The sequence below is a fragment of the Squalius cephalus genome (genome assembly GCF_949319135.1).
Source record: "Squalius cephalus genome assembly, chromosome: 25".
NCBI lineage: Eukaryota > Metazoa > Chordata > Actinopteri > Cypriniformes > Leuciscidae > Squalius > Squalius cephalus.
Window position 1 is genome coordinate 3,119,103 of NC_137146.1, and position 20,013 is coordinate 3,139,115.

At 36.2% G+C, this 20,013-nt stretch overlaps 1 protein-coding gene across 7 annotated transcripts in view; it reads right to left on the reverse strand.

Annotated features, from left to right (window-relative positions):
* LOC307153337 (myosin phosphatase Rho interacting protein) overlaps nucleotides 1-20,013 on the reverse strand; it is a 48,958-nt gene that overhangs the window by 22,743 nt on the left and 6,202 nt on the right. For 3 of the 7 annotated variants that reach the window (XM_079862721.1, XM_079862719.1, XM_079862720.1), the window contains exons 2-10: nucleotides 19,321-19,398; nucleotides 17,979-18,044; nucleotides 9,581-9,732; nucleotides 8,773-8,857; nucleotides 8,069-8,122; nucleotides 7,335-7,518; nucleotides 5,102-5,813; nucleotides 1,383-1,542; nucleotides 958-1,065 (exon numbers count right to left, since the gene is read on the reverse strand). In XM_079862721.1, coding sequence (XP_079718847.1) covers nucleotides 958-1,065; nucleotides 1,383-1,542; nucleotides 5,102-5,813; nucleotides 7,335-7,518; nucleotides 8,069-8,122; nucleotides 8,773-8,857; nucleotides 9,581-9,732; nucleotides 17,979-18,044; nucleotides 19,321-19,398 — 1,599 coding nt within the window. Of the gene's footprint in view, nucleotides 1-957; nucleotides 1,066-1,382; nucleotides 1,546-5,101; nucleotides 5,814-7,334; nucleotides 7,519-8,068; nucleotides 8,123-8,772; nucleotides 8,858-9,580; nucleotides 9,733-17,978; nucleotides 18,045-19,320; nucleotides 19,399-20,013 lie in introns of all 7 variants that reach the window. The other 4 variants (XM_079862724.1, XM_079862723.1, XM_079862725.1 and 1 more) reach the window with 4 other exon arrangements.

A 20,013-nucleotide genomic window follows, 5' to 3' on the forward strand; every position in this document is an offset into this window, starting at 1 on the left:
TTTATATTCGATTTTGCATGTAACGCAATATAATTCTAACCGACAAAGTGAAAGTTAACTATTGTGAGAATCAAACAGTCATAGTCTTGCATCTTAATGAGCGACAAAGAAAAGGAAAGTTGTTCAGAGTTCAGAAGAGGGTTAAGTCTTTGGTCATGCACATCAGTCTTTAAAGGTCCCTTTTGAAACACTTACAATGCAATTATAATATGTAGAATTCAGAAAAATTTATGTTGACAGATGAGGTAATTAAAATTGAGGCTAGGCTATGTGAGGCTATAGTTTGAATTAATCTCTTCGCATGACACACAGACATTACAGTGCAGAATGGCTCTCACGGCATTATCCTGAACATTATGTAAGCATGTGTCATTGAACGGAAGAGAGCCTCTCAGCAGCGAGTGTAAAAGTCAAATCCTTTTGATTTTTCACAAACAAAAAATCATAGACAAGTTTGGAAGTCGGAGAAAGTCTCTTTTTTAAAGTTTCGTTACAAGCCGTTCACATAGTGGCAATAAAAAAGCGATTAATAAATGAAAATTCGTACATATAGTCCCATTAAATGATGCTATTTATGGACAATATAACATTTCTAACTAAAATTACACATTTTGAATCAGAGAAACACTTGATTAATGCCGATTTTACTGAATGACGTGATAACATTTGAAATGAAACATTTCAACATCTATATTCGCAAAAATGTACAATAATGTTTATTTTTTACATTTTATTTAATTAAAATATCTAAAAAAATATACAATAAATAAAATTCAGTCATGACTTAATATTAGCCAACATAAAGTTCTTTTTTTTTTATAATAAAAAAAAACTAAAAACCTAAAACTTTCTACCTCTGTTTGTGTTTAATAACCATTAAATTACTACCAACACTATTTGATTTAATACATTACCAATTCCGTAATCAAAAAATGTGTGTTATTTATGTGGTCTTACAGTCATGAGTGTCTCTGTGGTTCTGCGGTCCAGACTTTTGGCCCTTCGGTAACCAGCTAGTGAATAAACCTCATCCGTCCGGTCTTTAGCCGAATCCAATGAGAAATCCTGCAACAGTTTAAGAAAGAAATTAAAAAAAATCATTAATTCAAAGAAACATTACTGATGATTTTATCAAAATACTGCTACCAGGCCTCCCTGAAATGTCATTATAAAACAGACAGTTCTGATTCTGAAATCTGATTGGATGATCCAGATTGAACTGGCTTATTGCTGTTACGACACTCAGCAACTTACTGAACAATAGCAAAAATGTTTAGTCCAATCATTTCACACTATTTTCAACAGATGCAAAACAGTTTTTACTACAAAAAATGTATTATACACCCTTGTATAATTAATTAAACACCATGTTAAATGAGCACCTGTTTCTGGTTGGAGAGCCGTTTCTCATTGCGTCCTGCTCTCTGATTGGCTGTTTTAGAGTAAGAAGGGGCGGGTTCTGTTAAAGAATTCGTCGTGTCCATTTGTTCTGGAGTGTTGACAGTGTCATGACACTCAAATCTCTCGATGACCTGTGAACGTCTGCTGCAAAACACACACAGAGGTCAGAACAGAAACAAAGGAATATATGGCATAATCAGATGCTTCCCTTTCATCACAGATCTTCTCATACCTTTTTTCGGACTCTGAGATTTGTCTAAAATAATGGGTTAAATCATAAACCAAACAGAGTTAAATGCGATGCATAATAAACTAATAAATGCATTAATAAATAAACACATTTCACTGTTTCTACCTACAGCACTGCAGGATGTTTACATCTACAGAGGAAGGATGCCGGAGCATATTTTTGTGAAATAAAATGAAAAATCACTTCCTCTGTTCATTACTGGTCAGTCATCTGAAACTGACCCCATAAATGACCCGAACACTGTCATAACAATGTCTCAAACAATGGAAAGGAAATTGTTTCTCATTGACATTAAAGCTGTGACATTGCCTCAGAATGACTTTGTATTATAAAACAGATTCCTGTTCTTAAAGCCAGTGTAATGTGATTATTATAATTAGTGGTGAAAAATCACTTTTTATTTATAATGTAGCAACTTTTGGCATGTATTGCCATTACATTTGTGATTAAGGAGCTAGCTAACACAGAGAAGCTTAAGTCCCTCAGCAAAATTACCTTTAGGAAGATTTTAGTGTTTGAAACTGCAAGGCTTTTCTCAACAGAGAGAGTCTGGGATGTTAGCATGTCATTAATTTGTAGTATTTGTTTAACAAGATGAATTTTAGATGTCTTATACGAGCAGATGGCAGAGCAGAGGGACAGACACAGGACACCAGCCATGAGCAGAACCCCAGTCAGCGGTCAGTCTTTGTCCCAGTGTACACCCATGTGTTAGTAGGAATAATTAATCTTTTACGCCCGTTTCACACCGAACTGAAGCAGCAGCATACGTGCACTATGCTTTCTCATTGACAGCATTTCTGATGCATTCTCGGGTACCACATTTAGCATTTCCTTTAATAACAGACATATTTATTCTAATTTATATAAAAATATATATTTTATATACAGTATTGCATATACGTGGGTTAATAATGGAACCTCATTGGGGGCGGAGATCACATGACCAGATGAATACAAATAATTTTTGTATTTACATACAAAAAGTTACATACTGCCATAGCATCAGTAACTGAAAACGTTTGCTATCGAGTGAGGCTGCATTCAAGCCATTTTAGCAAAAATATTAGTGAACCTTTAAATTCCAATCATCTAAGCAAAATGAAACTCGAACCTCAATGTGAGGCTATAAACTAAATCGTCTGTGTGCATAGTTGGGCAGTCTGAATTCACTGTTAATCTGTTTTCCGAAATAAATATGCGCTGCTTGCGGTGTGAAAAAGGCTTTTGTCTTTGATTCTGAGATGTGTATGTGTGTGTGTGTGTGTGTGTGTGTGTGTGTGTGTGTGTGTGTGTGTGATAATTTGGCCCCAGCAGGTGGAATGAAAGTAAGCAGTGGGTGTGTCAGAGGGCGTGGCAGGGCGTGGCGCAGGGCAGGAAGTGCAGAGTTTCAGAAGACTGCCTGAAAAAGAGGAGAAACAGATCAAATAAAAAAGCAAAAAGACATAAAAAGCACGAGAGAAAGAAAAAACTGAAATGAAAGGAGAACAGAGCAGAAATAAAGAAACATTTTAAATCACAGATACAGAACTGAACAGATACAGCGTTCAGTTCTGCCTTGAGATTTCAACAAAATGGAAGAGAGATTAGATTGGAAGTTCAGTTCTACACAGTGTTCACTAGGTGGCGCTAAAGCTGCAAGAATGAGATGAATGTCATGATTCTAAGTGCTAAAGGCACAGCAGTAGCTCTGACAGATAGCAGCGCATCCTCCCTGCGTCTCAGTCTCTGAACTTGTTCATCCTGAGTGTCATTGACCGATAACCGGCTGGTTTTTCCTGCCGGCTCCAGCAGGTGGAGATATAACCTCCACGCTCGCTCTGAGACGTAAACACAGCAGGCGTGTTGGCTGGGTCTGAGCGAGCAGATTGTGTTTATACTGCAGGGGAAGTAGCTGCGTATCTGCAGTTCCCTGTACAGAACTGAGTATCTGCTCAATTACGATCAGAATATAACCTGTAAAGCATAATGTGGCTATAAAACATGAATGTCTTCATTTCTGTGATTTAAATGGATGTACATTTAACTAGAATGTGTGTGTGTGTCATTGGCTCTGGTACAAACTCTAGTGACATACCTACCTAGTAGACAGCATTTTTAGGCATCATAAGCACATAAAATCTATTTCAAACAGTACCAATATGGGGCCGGAGATCACATGACCAGATGAATACGAATAATTGTATATCTCAGTAGCTGGTTGTGGAACAAATAGAACAACATTTCTACAATGACATCAGTGACTGAAAACGTTTGCTATTAAAGGAGAACTCCGGTCAATTTTAATTTCATTAATTTCAGTCCAAAGTAGTCGATTGCCGAGTTCACGCGCAGGTTTAGTTACCTATGATCACGCGCGTGAACTCGGCAATCGACTACTTTGGACTTCAACCGAAAACAGGATGTAAACACAGGTATTTGCGCTGGCTTAAATAACATCATTTTTATACATATCTTTCACATCTACTGCAGTCAGATCCACTCGTGTTCACTCAGAAGGAATCACTCACATTTTCTGTGCACTTGTAACGACACATCAAGGATGTTAAGAGCCTAAAAGTAGGTTTAGTACTTGCCCCATTGAAGTCAACAGGGTGCAAATTTTAAAAATAGAATAACTCGGTGTAGGCAACACCAATTTTTGTCGTTGTTCTCTGTATTGACAGCACTCCAAATGTACAAAAAAATGAGCTCAATGTTAAAATTGACCGGAGTTCTCCTTTAAGTGAGGCTGCATTCAAGCCACTTCAAAAAAAAAAAAAAAAAAAAAAAAAAAAAAGACTGACGGAACCTTTAAATTAAATTTAAAAAAGTACATTAAAAATCAAGTATTTGTGTAGGCTATGCTATTATCTTTTTAAATAATATTAGCCTATTTGTTCATTTGTTTCTTTATTATTATTTATTTTATACTATGTACATTTTTGATAATATTAAATCGCAATATAATATTGTTTGTTAATATTAATAATATTATTTGCTAATATTAACCCTGTAAAGCCTTACATATAAAATAATAGTTTGAAAAATCAATTTGTAAAAAAAAAAAAAAAGGAACAGTTTATTAAATTTTTTAGACAAAAAAAAAAATTGCAATGTGATTTTTGTTGAGTATCATATTTGATACATCAGGCTTTTATGGCTCATATAGTATGATAGAGTGAGAATATGGAGCTCATACTCGAGGTTAGTTTTGATTGACTCACTTCCGTCGCAAAGATCATTAGTTATAAACTTACATAACCGCTTACTCGACACCGTTCTAACAGAAACCACTCAATGCGCTCCGGCCCTCTCATTCGCACGACAACAGTGCCTGGTGGCTCGAGAACACAAACCTTCCAAGCGTTGAAACATAAAATGTTATCACCTCCGCGTAAATGCTGTCTAAGGAGATAGCTGCGTCACATGGGTTTGAAACAGAGCTTTTGTGTGTGTATCACTCATCACCTTCGTTCACGTCCGAACAGTCGTTCCACTTCCTCCCGGCCCGGGCTCCTCGCGCGTGCTCGCAGCTCCTGCCGTTTCTGAGTGGGTCGGTACGCTTCCCGATGACTGAGTCTCCGTGCCCGCGGCACATCTGCCAGGGCGGCGTAACCCTGCCCGCCTCGACCCGCCCTGCCCACACGGCTCTCCGGACTCTGCTCTGAGTCCAAAGAGCTCTGAGAAGAGGACAGGGATGACGGGAGGATGTTTGCGTGGCATGTGTGTGAGTTTGGACTGGAGAGCGTGTCTGGGCTGGGAAGGGGACAGAGATTGGCATCCGTCGAGGATGGGAACTCCAGCGATGGGGCGTCCACTGAAAGATGCTCCTCTGATTTGCTAAGTCTTTGTGTGTTGTGTTGGTGAGAGCGGGCGTTACATGTAATGCGCACATCACCGGGAATCTGTGTGTTAGTAGCAGTGTGTGGGTTGTGTGACGTGTGTGAGCTGACTGGAGAGCTGAAGAGCTCAGGAACAAATGAGAGATACCTGGAGCGTGAGGAAGAGGAGGGTGGTGTGGAGGAGGAAGAAAGCAGAGGCGGCTGTTGTTGCGGTAGTGGCTCTCGCTCCTGCTGGCATTGATGCTGTTGTCCTTCATCTTCTTCATTTTTGGGTTTTTCCAGCGAAAAATATCCGCTCTCCACCCGTGGCTTACGACCAGCACTCAAGTTTCCCGAATCTGAGCGTGAGAAAGACAGAAAAATCACAGTCAGTACCCTAACAAAAATGTACCATGGTAACATTACAGCTGCCAAAATACCTAGTTACTACTGTAAAATCATACTAAATTAATCTGGGATCTCTTTCAAACAGAGTTAGACGCTTTGAGAATCCGTCATTTTGTTCAATCTTGTTTTTAATGACAGTGGTGACTAACACCAAGTTACCACAGTTTTATTAAGGTAACAATCACTGTAGCATTTGGTCAGAAATTATAGTGACTGTGGTTTTTGTGAGTAAGTGAACCTACGCATTTAAATGTTCTTTTCATTTTGCCTGAAATTGGAGGTCCAGTGACTTTATTATGTGTGAAGTGGACATCTTTCTTCTAAGACCAAAATAAATAATGATTCCTGGAGATGTCATTCAATATTATAAATCACATGTACTGAACATGACGGTAATCGTGAACCGTGGCAGTGGGATAGACCTCGTAAGTCAAGAGTAAATATTTCTCTAGATTTTAATGAAGAAAATTTGACAGAAACTCACTGTTGCTATGATGTTCTGAGAGGCATTTGTACCAAAACTCACCACCACAATAGAGTAACACGGTGTCCGCCCAACTTTTAAGAGGTCTTGGCTCCAGAATTATTTTTCCCATTCATTTTTCCAATTTTTTTAAGAAGCCATAACTTTAACTGCTGGTGTCGCTGCTGGACAGGGTTGAGTGATTTAAACATGCTTTCGTAATATTCATATTTCGTAACATTTGCACTGTTTTATTTTTGTACTGTGGATTATATTCTCATCCAATTTTTTAAAGATGCACTGCCTCTTTGCCTCCTCGGAGGAAATACCCCTGATACAAATATTTAAGTGATTTGAGAGCACAAGGAGACAGTGCTTTATGGGCGGACGTTAAAGAGTTCCTTTGGCGAGATTAGCTTCCTTGATTGGTAGGAATTTATTTTGCAGAATGTTGTAGTTCTTCACTATGAATTCTGCTGTTATACAATTATTAAAAATAAAAATAAAAATTCAACAAGAAAGAGCAGAGGCTCTGCTTTTAAACAACAACAACTTTTAAAAAAACACTTTTTTATAAAGAATAGTAAGTGTTAATATTAATGGGTCAAGTGTTGATAAAAAAGTTTCTTGAAAATGGTTAAAGACTCGGGTCGTGTTAGGCAAGGTCATTCCACCAGCTTGGAACAGTCAAGGTAAAGGTCTGTGAAAGTTTAATAAAAAAAGCAACATTTTGAACAAAAAGCTGAGAAAATTGCCTTTTTTTGTCAAAGACTTTTTCAGGATCGGATTCAGAATGATGATCAAAACAGATAAGATTAGGTGTGCAAGGTGTTTGTTTGCACATGCATACTTGTGTACGGAATATTTCTAAACTCAAAATTTAAAATGTGTTTTTGTGGAAACAAGCCATTTCAACATTTCATCAGCTAATTATTGACACCCAGGTTCACAAGAGCATGTCATAACCTTGTTTTTGTTAGTTTCAATTGAATTGTTTGTGTGCTGGTACCCAGTTGACTCAGGCTGCCGGCGCTGCAGCTTGTTGGTAAAGTGGCCCGACTCCATGTTCCCTCCTGCCACAGGGTGGCCCGGGTGGGCGGCACTCGCTCAGCGTGAGCTATAGTGCTGGGAAGACACACCAAACTGCTGCTGCTGCTGGTACTGGTGACCGTCACCTTCGCAGGGCCTGGTTCCTGAACACAGAAAAAGAGAAACATTCAGACAAGCATAATATTTAACTAACCCCTAGTCAAGAACAAAGAGCTCTTTGATGTTGAAAACACCTGTGTGTATGTGTGTGTGTGCAGACAGATAGACACACGAATGTAACTGTCTAAACTTGCAGGCTGATAACAAATGAGCTATTGTGCCATGATTTCATACACACACTGATTTACGCTCAGCACCACACCCCACACTAAACACACACTCGCAGATTAACGTCTGTGTCTTTCCTGTTTCCACCTGACCGCCCAGTAATACCTTTTTGATTAAATCATAAAATCACTCAGCGTATTTTTCTGCATGAAACCAAACACACACACACACACGCCTGTGTGTGAGCCACCCAGCATCCCAGCGGAAGCACACACACACACACACGAGAATTATTTACTGGATAAATAATGACACGGTTCATGTTCCTTACAATCGTATGAACTCCAAAAACACCCATAATTCATGTATTGATCAGATTCCAGTGCTGTGCTCTGATTGGTCGGATCGTGCTGGTTCTGGACTTACAATAAACCCATTTATGTTCTGCTGGGAACATCGAGCTGTATGAAGAGCAGCAGTCTGACAAAACACAGGTCAGGAGGTCAGAGCAAAGTAAATGAACCCTAACAATACAAACACAGTCCATTTAAAACATTCCATTATTCTATTAATTACAGGACTGAGCAATAAAATAAATAAGCAAAAAACAAAAGATAAAATAGAGTTTGAGAAAATGGCTGAGATTTGTTCTAAAAACTATTTAAAAATATAAAAAATTAAATACATAAAATATTTACAAAAACATTTTATTTAAAATATTTTTTATATACAAATATGTTTGTTCCAAAAAAAAAAAAAAACTTATATATATATAAAAAATCATTAAATATTTCTAGAACAAACAATCCTAAACTCAGCTATATTTGTTTATAAAATATGTAAGAATATACAAAATATAAATATATGTTATGTGTTTAAAATATAAATACAAAATCAAAATATATAAAATATATTTAAAAAAAAGAATAAAATATTTAAGAATTAATAGATTTAAAATCTTTAAGATAGCTTATTTAAACTATTAACATAAGCAAATGATCCATTTTCGGGTGAAATACTCCTTTTAAAATCTCTCAAGATGGTGTGTGTGTGTGTGTGTGTGTGTGTGTGTGTGCGTGTGCGCGCGTGTGTGTGTGTGTGTGTGTGTGTGTGTGTGTGTGTATATATACCTGTGGAGTTGGCGTTTCCACTTTCCGTTTCTTCTTCTGGTTTTGTTTGTTGGTTCGAGGGAACACCATCAGCGCCTCCTGCCACCTGAACACATATACAGAGTTTGGGAATTATTTCAAAACAGCAATATTATTTATTACATATTTTACTAAATTACTATCAGTGAGTGATCACTTTAGTCATTCCTTCACTTATTCATGTCTAAAACCAAATCCATATCAAGCTTTACCAGATGAACAATGAGGATGCACACAAATTGTCCTTTCAGTTAAGATCGTGCCATTGCAACACATTTATAAAATAAAAACGGTCTTTATTAGTTTCATGTTAGCGTTGACATCTCCTGCTGACCAATATGGTTATCAGGTGTTTATCACCAGAAATAATATATTTGGCTGTTATATTCTTATCTGCAAGTCTTATAAATGAATACAAATGAATGCATTTTTATCCTTCAAAGTAGCGAGTCCTTACAGCACTTCTGGCTCTATGACAAATTGCTTGTGATGTTCTCCTTTTGTAAGTTATTTTGGACTAAATCAGTAAATGTTAATGATTAAATGCATCAAAGTCACAATTAAACCTCAAACAGATCATGAAGTGAGCGTGCATGCGTTAATGAAAATGAAAACAATTTGATGTGGGATGGTAAATTTACATTTTTAATCATCATTAAAGTAACGTGTTAACATCAGACAGTTGTCAATATGTGTTAAGATCAACTGTGAGATATGAATTAACGCTCATTCTTCATCTGTGTGTGTGTGTGTGTGTGTGTGTGTGTGTGTGTGTGTGTGTGTAACTCACCCATGTATGATCTCTTTGCTCTCAGCACGTATGTAATGGTCTTTCTCCGGTGTGCAGATGCACAGTGAGTGTTTCTGACCCGTCCGGCTCTCACCGTCCACAACATCCACACACTGATTCAGGTTTATGGTGCCCTGTGGAAGAGTGCTGGCCTGAAACACACACACACACATAAGTAGCTTCATCAACATTTCAATATTAAGCAGCACAACTGTTTTGAACATTGATAATAATAAGAAATGTTTCTTGAGAAAATCTGCATATTAGAATGATTTCTGAAGAAGGATCATGTGTACAAAAAAAAACAAATCACCAACAAAACCTCCATGTGGAACTTACCAAGTCAGACAAGATGTGTGTGTGTCTCAGCTTTAGACTGAGGAATGATGGTAGCACTTCATAATAAGGTCACAAAAGCATTAACTAACACTGAGCAATGCATTTGTGACAGTATTTATTCATCTTTGAAAACATTAGTTTAAAAAAAATGAATGTTCATTGTAAGTTCATGTTTGCTCTAATAAAATAGTAACACTTTACGATATAAGGTTTCATTTGTTTACATTAGTTAATGTATTTATTAACTAACATGAACTAACCATGAGCACTACATTTGTTACTGTATTTGTTCATCTTTGTTAACATTAGTTTCAGCTGTTTGTTCATGTTAGTTCACAGTACATTAACTAATGTTAACAAATACAACTGTTTCTTAAACAATGTATTAGTAAATGTTGAAATTAACATTAAAGATTAATAAATGGTGTAGAACTGCAGTTTATTATTAGTTCATAATGTAGTCAACTAATGAAACCTTATTGTACAGTGTTACCAATAATATTAACAGATACAACTTTTGATTTTAATCATGTATTAATATTTTTAATTATTGTTAACTAATATAGTTAACTAATGTTAACAAATGGAGTAAAGGTACAGGAATGAATTACATAAATTATTTCAAAGTTTTCTTTTAGGGTTATGGTTTGGATATTATAACTGCGTAATATAAAAACAACAGAAGTCTATGGCACGTCCTCATTTAGACAGTGAAGTAAACGTGTGTGTGTGTAAACGTGTGCCACATGACCTCACTCAAATACACACCACAAACCGGTTCATTCTCCCTGTATTTCTGTCATTTCCTCACGAACCTCCTCTGACATTCATTCAAGTTTCTCTCTCAACATCTTTCACAACATCTCTCGATATTTTACTTCGTCACAAAATTCCTTCTTTGTTGTGCAGGCCAGCATTGACACACACACACATACACACACACACACACACACACACACACAATAACTCTTTCAGCGGGAAAGACTGACACACACAGAAACAGTGACCAAGCAACACACACATACTCATCAGAAATTTGGAAAGAAGAACAACAACACTAAAAAAACAGGCCTTTCTTTTTCAAAGTTGCATTTTCAGCTTCCCTTTGATGGCTTGTTTACGGTGTTCCTCATTGGTGCGGCTGTTGAACAAGTTTGCTTGTTTTAAAACCTCTGATCACATGATGCCGACACGACTGAGTGATGACAGCTGAGGTGCAGATAAAGCTGCTGAGGCATCATGGGAGAAATTCAAGTTCCATAAAAGAGACATCATCCATTTCTAAAAGCCAGTGGGGGGTTTAGTCCGTGTAATAAGCCCTGCAGGGTTCATTCGAAGCCAGAAAACATAACCCCCTCAACATCTCTGAACTTATTGCTGAATTTGTTCCATATTTGATGAAGTTTGCAATCTGTTTATTACTGTGAAGCTGCTTTGACACAATCTGTTTTGCATAAAGCACTATATAAATAAAGATGACTTGACTTAACTTAACTTGACTCCTAACCAGATGTAACATGACATTTTGTAAGTAACTTGATTTCTATTTTACAGAGTTGGATCAACTGCTCCATATAGTAAAGTATGCTCTGATTTAGCATTTTCATTTATTGTTCTTCACAACTTAGCCTACATTTTAACTGTCTACGTTCAACTCGCACTGTCAAAAACAAGCTTTTATTACAGACTGATTTGTTTTTCAGTGAATCATATTTGCAGATCAAAGTTCCTCAAGCTCAAATATTGTGTTTGACTTCTGCCATCTATTTACTTCCAGACTAGTTCCATCAAACTAACCACCACTGCACTCGTTTATCCACAACCTGTGCTCATTTTGGTCTTACATAAAAAATAAAAAAAATAAAAAAAGTGCCCTTTTAGACCTGAAACCACATTTGAAAGCATACAGTTGACAAACTGCATGTACAATTTTCTGAACACCAAAATTAGATTAAAATTAATATCAATATATAAGAGAAAGCATTTAGGTGACTAGTCATAATTGCAGCATTTTTGTCCTGCAGGAAATGTTAAAAGTCTAAATAGTTTAAATGTATGAGTTCAATACATCTTTATGCTTATAAAAGTTATTAAATTAGTTAGATTTTACATTAAAAATGTACATATAAAGGAAAGTCATTAACAAGTCACCATTTCACCATTTTGTTTTCGCAGTTTACTTAAATGGTCCTGCAGTTTGACAAATTAATTTTACATTTAAATATTCTATTTAGTCCACAAATGAGTTACAAAATTTGATCATATTGATCATACAAAAAAAAGTTTAATTAATAGTTTCAGGTGAATTATAGCATGTCAGACTGATTATAGCAGGACACTTATTTTCATGTTGAACTACGCACATTTATTTCAACAGAAAATCCTTATCACGACCAGGGATTCCCAAACATTTTTTAAGCCAAACCATTTTTTAATAAGTTAATTTGTAATATAACAAATATTATACACATACAGTGCTATGCATAAGTTTAGACACCCATGCTAAAGTTGACTAAAAAGAGGAATAAAAAAATCATCTTTTGGAAATTGAACTTAATGCCTTAATTAAAAAAATTAGGAAAAATCCAACCTTTAAGGACACCAATTTTCTTTGTGAATGAATAATGTATCGTAAATAAATAAATGTTCTTCCTTAAAATACAGGGTGCATAAGTCTGGACACCCCTATGTTAAATTCCCATAGAGGCAGGCAGATTTTTATTTTGAAAGGCCAGTTACTTCATGGATCCAGGATACTATGCATCCTGATAAAGTTCCCTCGGCCTTTGGAATTAAAATAGCCCCACATCATCACATAGCCTTCACCATACCTAGAGATTGGCATGGTTTTATTTCAGTTAGCCTAATAGCTGGTTTGATTTGCATTGAGAGATGATCTTATGGAAAGTACTCCATGCCAATTATACATTATTCATTCACAAAGAAAATTGGTGTCCTTAACCCCTTAAGTGTCACCGGCCCACCGGTGGGCCCAAAATCATTACATATTTAAAACAGTAATATCCTATAACAAACATAAACTAATCTTGACAAACTATATATCATTTGAAAGCTTACAAATTCTAGTTTTCATATTTGGTGAATGATTTTCAAAATAAATTACAGAGGAGCTGTAATTTATCAATTTGCAACAAAAATATTTTCATATTCCTAAGGCGTGTTCAGACCTTTATTTTGAAATAGCAATGAACATGAAAAATCATGAAAGAATGGTTGAAACCTCAGTTTGTTTTCATGCCAAGAGGTCAAAAGGTATCATCCATTCAATTATTTTAGAAAAAAAGATATTAAAATGTTTTTAATAACACATATGGAAATGGAGGCGCCCTTATATGGGCAGTAATGGAGTCTGGTTGTCACCTAGTGAAAATGTTTGGTACTGCGCCCAAACAAAATCTCACTGAAAGCTCATTTTTTGAGATATCAACCTAAAATTTGAAACACAACTTACTCAGATTTTTGGCTTTGATTTTCTAGCAGTTTTAGAGTCGGCCAGGTTTTAAAAATATATATTTTATATAAAATATGAATAATTAATTTTTTTACATTGTACATTTTCATACACTCAAACTTCTATAACTTTTTTTTTTGTTTCACTTGCTTAATTTATTTCACTTCAACAAAATCTGCCAAATGTCTTCTTTAAAACAAGACCAATTTTATGTCTATACTCCAAAGCATTCTTTAATTACAACCATTTAAAGTCGAAATGTGCATTTTCATGTATATTTAAAAAAAGGGGGGTGACACTTAAAGGGTTAAAGGTTGGATTTTTCCTAATTTTTTTAATTAAGGCATTAAGTTCAATTTCCAAAAGATATTTTTTTATTCCTCTTTTTAGTCAACTTTAGCATGGGTGTCTAAACTTATGCATAGCACTGTATATTTAATCTTAGACTTTGATTACATTATGTAATTAACACTATGGCTTTGATTTTCTAGCAATTTTAGGGTCAAATTTATTTGATAAAAATATATATTTTGTATAAAATAAAAATGTTTAGTTCAGAAAATTTGTTTTACATTAAACTTTAAATTCTATTTTTTTCACTTCTGCATTAATCTGCTGAGTGAAGCTTAGATCTGTATTCCAAAGCATTAATGAATTACACTGTTAGATCAATGCTCAACAAGACGAATGACAGTTATCAAGTTCAATAAAAAAAATAATGAATTATTAGCTTTTCATCAACCCCCAGCTTGGTAATCCCTGATCTAAACGGCTGATAAACTACAAAAAGAAACACATTTGCGAATGGGAAGATTGCAATAATGATAAATCACGTTAAACTCCTCTTCTGCTGTGTTTAGAGAGGTGCCTCTGGGAAAGCTGCCCGACTGACTGAGCGTTTTACACAACACAAAGAGAGTGCTGAATCTGTGCTCAGCTTTAACCCTCGCCCGGCCCACGGGTCATCATCCGGGGGCAGATTCACTGAGGTCGTGAACCACAGCAAGTGCATGTTCAATAACCAGCCGTCGAATCAACGCTCATGCATTCATACAGAGATACAGCTAGTCTGAAAATAGCAGCTAGGCTTCTGTTGTAATCTTCCTGTTCTTTCCTCCTACACATCTCTCTCTTTCTCTCTCTCCACTGGCTGTAAGTCCAACAGCAGAGGAAGAGGATGATGGAGAGAAGAGAAGGACAGTCACTCAAATTAATTATGTAACATGCTGGTTAATTCATGAAGTCATTCAAAATTCATTGCCTATATGATATCGAACGATATAGAAGCCACAAAATAAGCATGATTTTTTTAAACATTACAAATTGTGTAGTAAATGCCATTTCATGTTCATGTTAAAGAACATATGAAATGGTTTGATGCTATTTTCTTTCTAGGAAGATATATATATTTTTGGGTGTGTTTTCCAGGAAAGACTGTACATTTTACATGCACATATGTTATTTGGTAAAACTCGACAATAAGATTCCATTTGTTAACTCTACATTAGTTAACATGAACAATGAAAATACTTGATTTATTACTGTAAAGTGTTAACATTTACACTAGCATGAAACACTAACCTCAAATCTAACACACATAGACTAACTGTTATAATGCAAAAAAAAAAGTTTGACAGTTTTCCTACGACAGACTTTTGCTGAATGGAATAAAAATAAATAAAAATAAACAACACTGAGAAATTTTCTAAATATATTCTTTTGTGCTCTGCCGAAGAAGAAAAAGGTCGTCCTTAAAGATGATGAGAATAATAGTCTGTAATAAGTGGCATTGTCTTTATACTCATTTTTCTGCTGATGTTGGGGGATCTTGACATGCTTATTGAGATTTACCGCTATACTTCATTCTATATTGTAGGGTTCGAGAGGTCGTTATGGAAACGCATGTTGAAGAGCAGCTATAAATACAGCATGAGGCTCAGAACGTGTTCAAGCGTTCTCCACACACACACACACAGAGCGTCCAGTCGACACCAGACATCCTGACCTCTCACGAGACGACACTTCAGCACCTGTTTCTGATGGGACTGATACAATGAAAACCCTGCTGATGACACACACACACACACACACACACACACACACACACACACACACACACACACACACACACACACACACACACACACACACACACACACACACACACACACACACACACACACACACACACACACACACACACACACACACACACACACACACACACACACACGTCAAAATCATCTGCATTAAAAAGGATTTTTAAAGTGCATTTGTGTGCAAAATAAACGCCTATGGCCAAAAAACAAACACTCTATCAGTGCAATATTAGCATTATTTATATATTACTATAGTGCTTATTAATGTTTGAATTAGCTTTTATTTTTACATTTTCAGTTTTCGTTTTAATTTCAGCTTTAAATATTTCTTTATAGCTTTAATTAATCTTTATTTCAGTTCACCCTAAAAGCTTAAATTCATTCTGTTCATCATATAAAGCGATCGTGTCTCTTCAGAAGATTTGGACTAAACCGCTCAATTCATACGGATTAGTTTTACGATCTCTTAATGAACTTTTTGAAGCGTCAAAGTGGTAGTTGTGTATCTGTCAATGGAAGGACAGAAATCACTCAGATTTCATCAAAAAGATCTTCATCTGTGTTCTGAAGATGAACGAAAAGACGGGATTGGAACGACATGAGGGCGAGTAATGATGAGAGAATTTTCATTTTTGGGTGAACTATCCCTTTAAATGTATTATTAGTTAGTTGCCAAGGCTTTTTATTTCAAATTTCAATTAATCTGATAGAATAGTTTTAATAATTTTTGTTTTAGTTTCACTTAACAATAACAACAACCCTGGATCACGTCACCAGTCACGAGTCACACGGGTTTATCTGTGGCAATAGCCAACAATACATTGTATGGGTGAAAATTATCGATTTTTCTTTTATGCCAAAAATCATTAGGATATTAAGTAAAGATCATGTTCCATGAAGATATTTAGTAAATTTCCTACCGTAAATATATAAAACATTTATTCTTGTGAGTGAATGCAGCACAATCACCAACATAAATGAACAACTTTAAAGGAGATTTTCTCAATGTTTTGATTTTTTTACATCCTCAGATTCCAGATTTCTGTATCCAGGTTGGCTGTATCTCAGCCAAATATTGTCCTATCCTAACAAACAATACATCAATGGAAAACTTATTTATTCAGCTTTCATATGACGTATAAATCTCAATAAAAAAAAAATGACCCATGGCCATGTGACTGGTTTTGAGGTCCAGGGTCACATATACGCTTTATTGCGTTGTCAAAACGTGCAGCACAACCAACAAACGACTCTTATAAACTCTTACAAATCTTCATGAATCACTCAAAAAGACTCACAAACTCGAATAAATTAATGGTTGAATCTGTGAGAGCGGTTACTGAATTAATACCTCTGACTGCATGTTTGTGTGAGGTTAAAGTAATAGCTCACCTAAAAATTAAAAATATGTCGTCAGTTACGTATTCTCTTTCAGTGACGTTCTTCTGTGGAACCAAAATGGAGTTATTTATAGTGAATGGAGTTATTTATAGTTTAGGCCAATGTTTTCCACGTAAACGGTTGTCAAGCAAGACTTTCAGTTTCAGCTTGCTCCTCACACAAATCAGTAATACCACTAGATTTGGGATAACGTGTACAAGTCATTTGGACTGATGTTTTGATGCTTTTATGGTGTTTTTGGGGAGTTTAACAGCCCCTGCTCACCATTCACATTCTTCTTTCCCAAAACTAGACAAGACCTGAATCTTAAAACAGTACAAACAACTGAACGGTTGTTAACAATCACAGCCGCATTTCATTTGAGTCAGTTGTAGAATACAGTCTATATCTACAAGAACAGTATCCCTCCCTTGATAAATACTTCTCGTATTTGTCCTTCTTTCTCTCTCTGCTGCGAGCGGTTCTACAGAACGAGAGTAATGTGTACATTTGTCTCTGTTCCTGGATGTCTGAGTGTAGGAGGGAAGTGGGCACAGATGGATTGTGGGTAGTGTTACGGATGTAGCGCTGCTTCACCAACCCACACACAAACAGATCATCATCACCCGGGCCGGGTCGAACCTTGCCTTCCTGCGTTCGGTAATGATGGACTTTAGGTTCATGTAGTTCCAGACACACACACAAAAACTCAGAAAACAAGCGCGCACACAAAAGAACTCATGATCACGTGTGGGCTGAAGTGGTGCTTAATAACAATCACAAACACACATGAATGCAAATGATCCCAAACAGCTTTTTATCCTTTATGCTGCCCTTTATACGTCGTCCATCACTCGCTTCGAGAGAAAGAGAGATGAAAGAGAAGCAACCGCAAAGAAGCAGAGACAAAGAAGAGAGGACACAACTGAATTCAGCCATTATACCAAGCAATGCATATACAAACACACAACATACACCAGGCAGGCAGTAACATAAACACCCTGAAGGTCTGTCCACATAGAGCCGCCCACAGACTGCAGACAGAACATGGCAACACGTATACAGTATGAGGAGCGAGAGCCGTTGCACACACTCACAACACACTCACCATGTCATCCAGCGCGTAACGCAGGAGTCCGTGTTCATACAGAAGGAAAAAGCGTCTCTGCCATTTCTGTAAGAGAAGAAATTAAGATTGCATAAGCGAAAAGTGAGGGTGTTTTAGATCTTGAAAGCATTTCAAGTGTGTAAATACTTTTTTAGTGCCACTGTATATGAATTATAATGTTTATAGAATCATGTGGCCTGATTGATACGGTGACCGACTGATTTGGTATCTCATTTGGTGTATATATATATATATATGACCCTGCTCTTTAGCTCTTTAGATATCAGCATTAGCCATTTGGTTGACCACTACATCCTACATTTACATACTTATATATACTACATATGCTTTGAGTTATTTTTATCATATTTCCATCTAGTTTGTCAATCTGTGATTTCCTGTTTGCTGTCGAATTGTTTCCCATCCCACAAACTCCCTCTCCTGCTGTTTCTCACCAGTTCAGCTCGAGAGACCGAGAGTGAGTCAGCGACTCCACGGCCCCCTCAAACACACACACACACACACACACACACAGAAAAGCAGCAATCTCTTCTCACACACAATGTGCGTCAATAAAGAAAAAAAATACTGGTCCTTTGGTGAAATAAATATAATGCATGTCATCTAATATATATATATATATATATAAAAAACTGTTCTGGACTTTTTATGATTACGATCCCGGAGACCCAATGGCACGCATGTAAAAAATAACCATTATATATATACACATTTTAGAATTATTAAAACATAATTTATTGTAATGAAATAATTTACTAACAAATTTATAAATTAATGATAAAATAATCATATTATTAATCTCATGTTATTTTTTCCTTAAATCATTTTAATAATTTCATCTGACATTTTTTTTTTTCTAAAACTTTTTTTTTTTTACATTTTAGAATTTTATTTGTTTATTTTAATTGTATTTAAAAGTCATTAAGTAGCAATCTGATACTAAAATGTTTCTTTTTGACCTATTAAAAATGGCCCCAATGAGAACACGGGTGTTGAAAGGTCACCTTTTGACATTTAAGAAAAAAAAGAAAATGAAGCATTCTTTATCCCCCAAAATGTTCCTTTTGAATCTGGGGTGAAATATGACCTGGACATTTCTTGCCAACATCCATGAGATTCCCTCTATTAGTGCAGGTGAGAACAGCAGAACTGAACGAAACAGCACATTCTAGAACGAGTCTAAAAATAGTTTTTGTTAGACATTTTAGCCAAAACGAACTCGTTAAGTAAAAAGTGCAGCGCTGCATTATAATCCATATTCCGTGGCATGTTCTCGGTGCAGTTTTTCCTGGGCTTTAAGGAGCCGTGCAGTCATACGAACCCGTGATCTGTGCAGAGGATTGTCAAAGTTTGTTCCTTCAGGTGCCAGGAGCAGCCATCCACCGTAGATGGGTTTTGCCTGAAACATGCAACACATGATGTAAGAACAATAACACTGATCATCCACTTCTTTTCAACACTGTTGAGGCATGAAATATTTCAGATAAACCTGCTCCCACAAACTGTAATGTCAATCTTCAGTCTCTTTTTGACTGGAATGTGGAACATTTACATGTCTCAAATTCAATGCACATTAAACTGGGATTTAAAAGAAAGTATTCTAACATCCAACAACACACTTCACTCTTGTGGAACCGTGCCAAGGAAAAGTACGAAAACATCCCTGCATGTGACGCTCCTGTGACTGCACAACAAAGTGCCGACGAACGGATTTGTGATCGTACAGAAACTCCAAAAGAAAGCGCACAAAAGCATGAAACACAAGGGGAAAATTTACTACTTAGAGGTTCCTCTTTCAAAGCTCAGCAGATCTCAGATACGTTTCATTTTAGTAACGTGTTTTTATGTTTCTCCAAAAATGCCTTTAGAGAAGAGAAACAAATTAGACTATAGTTAATACACTTTACATAGCTGTAAAATGTTGTGGATATCAGTTTATGTCATTTGCTCTTGGAGAAATGTTTGCGTTCACACTTGAGATGTGATTCTGATCGCAGACTTTAGCATTCTGGCA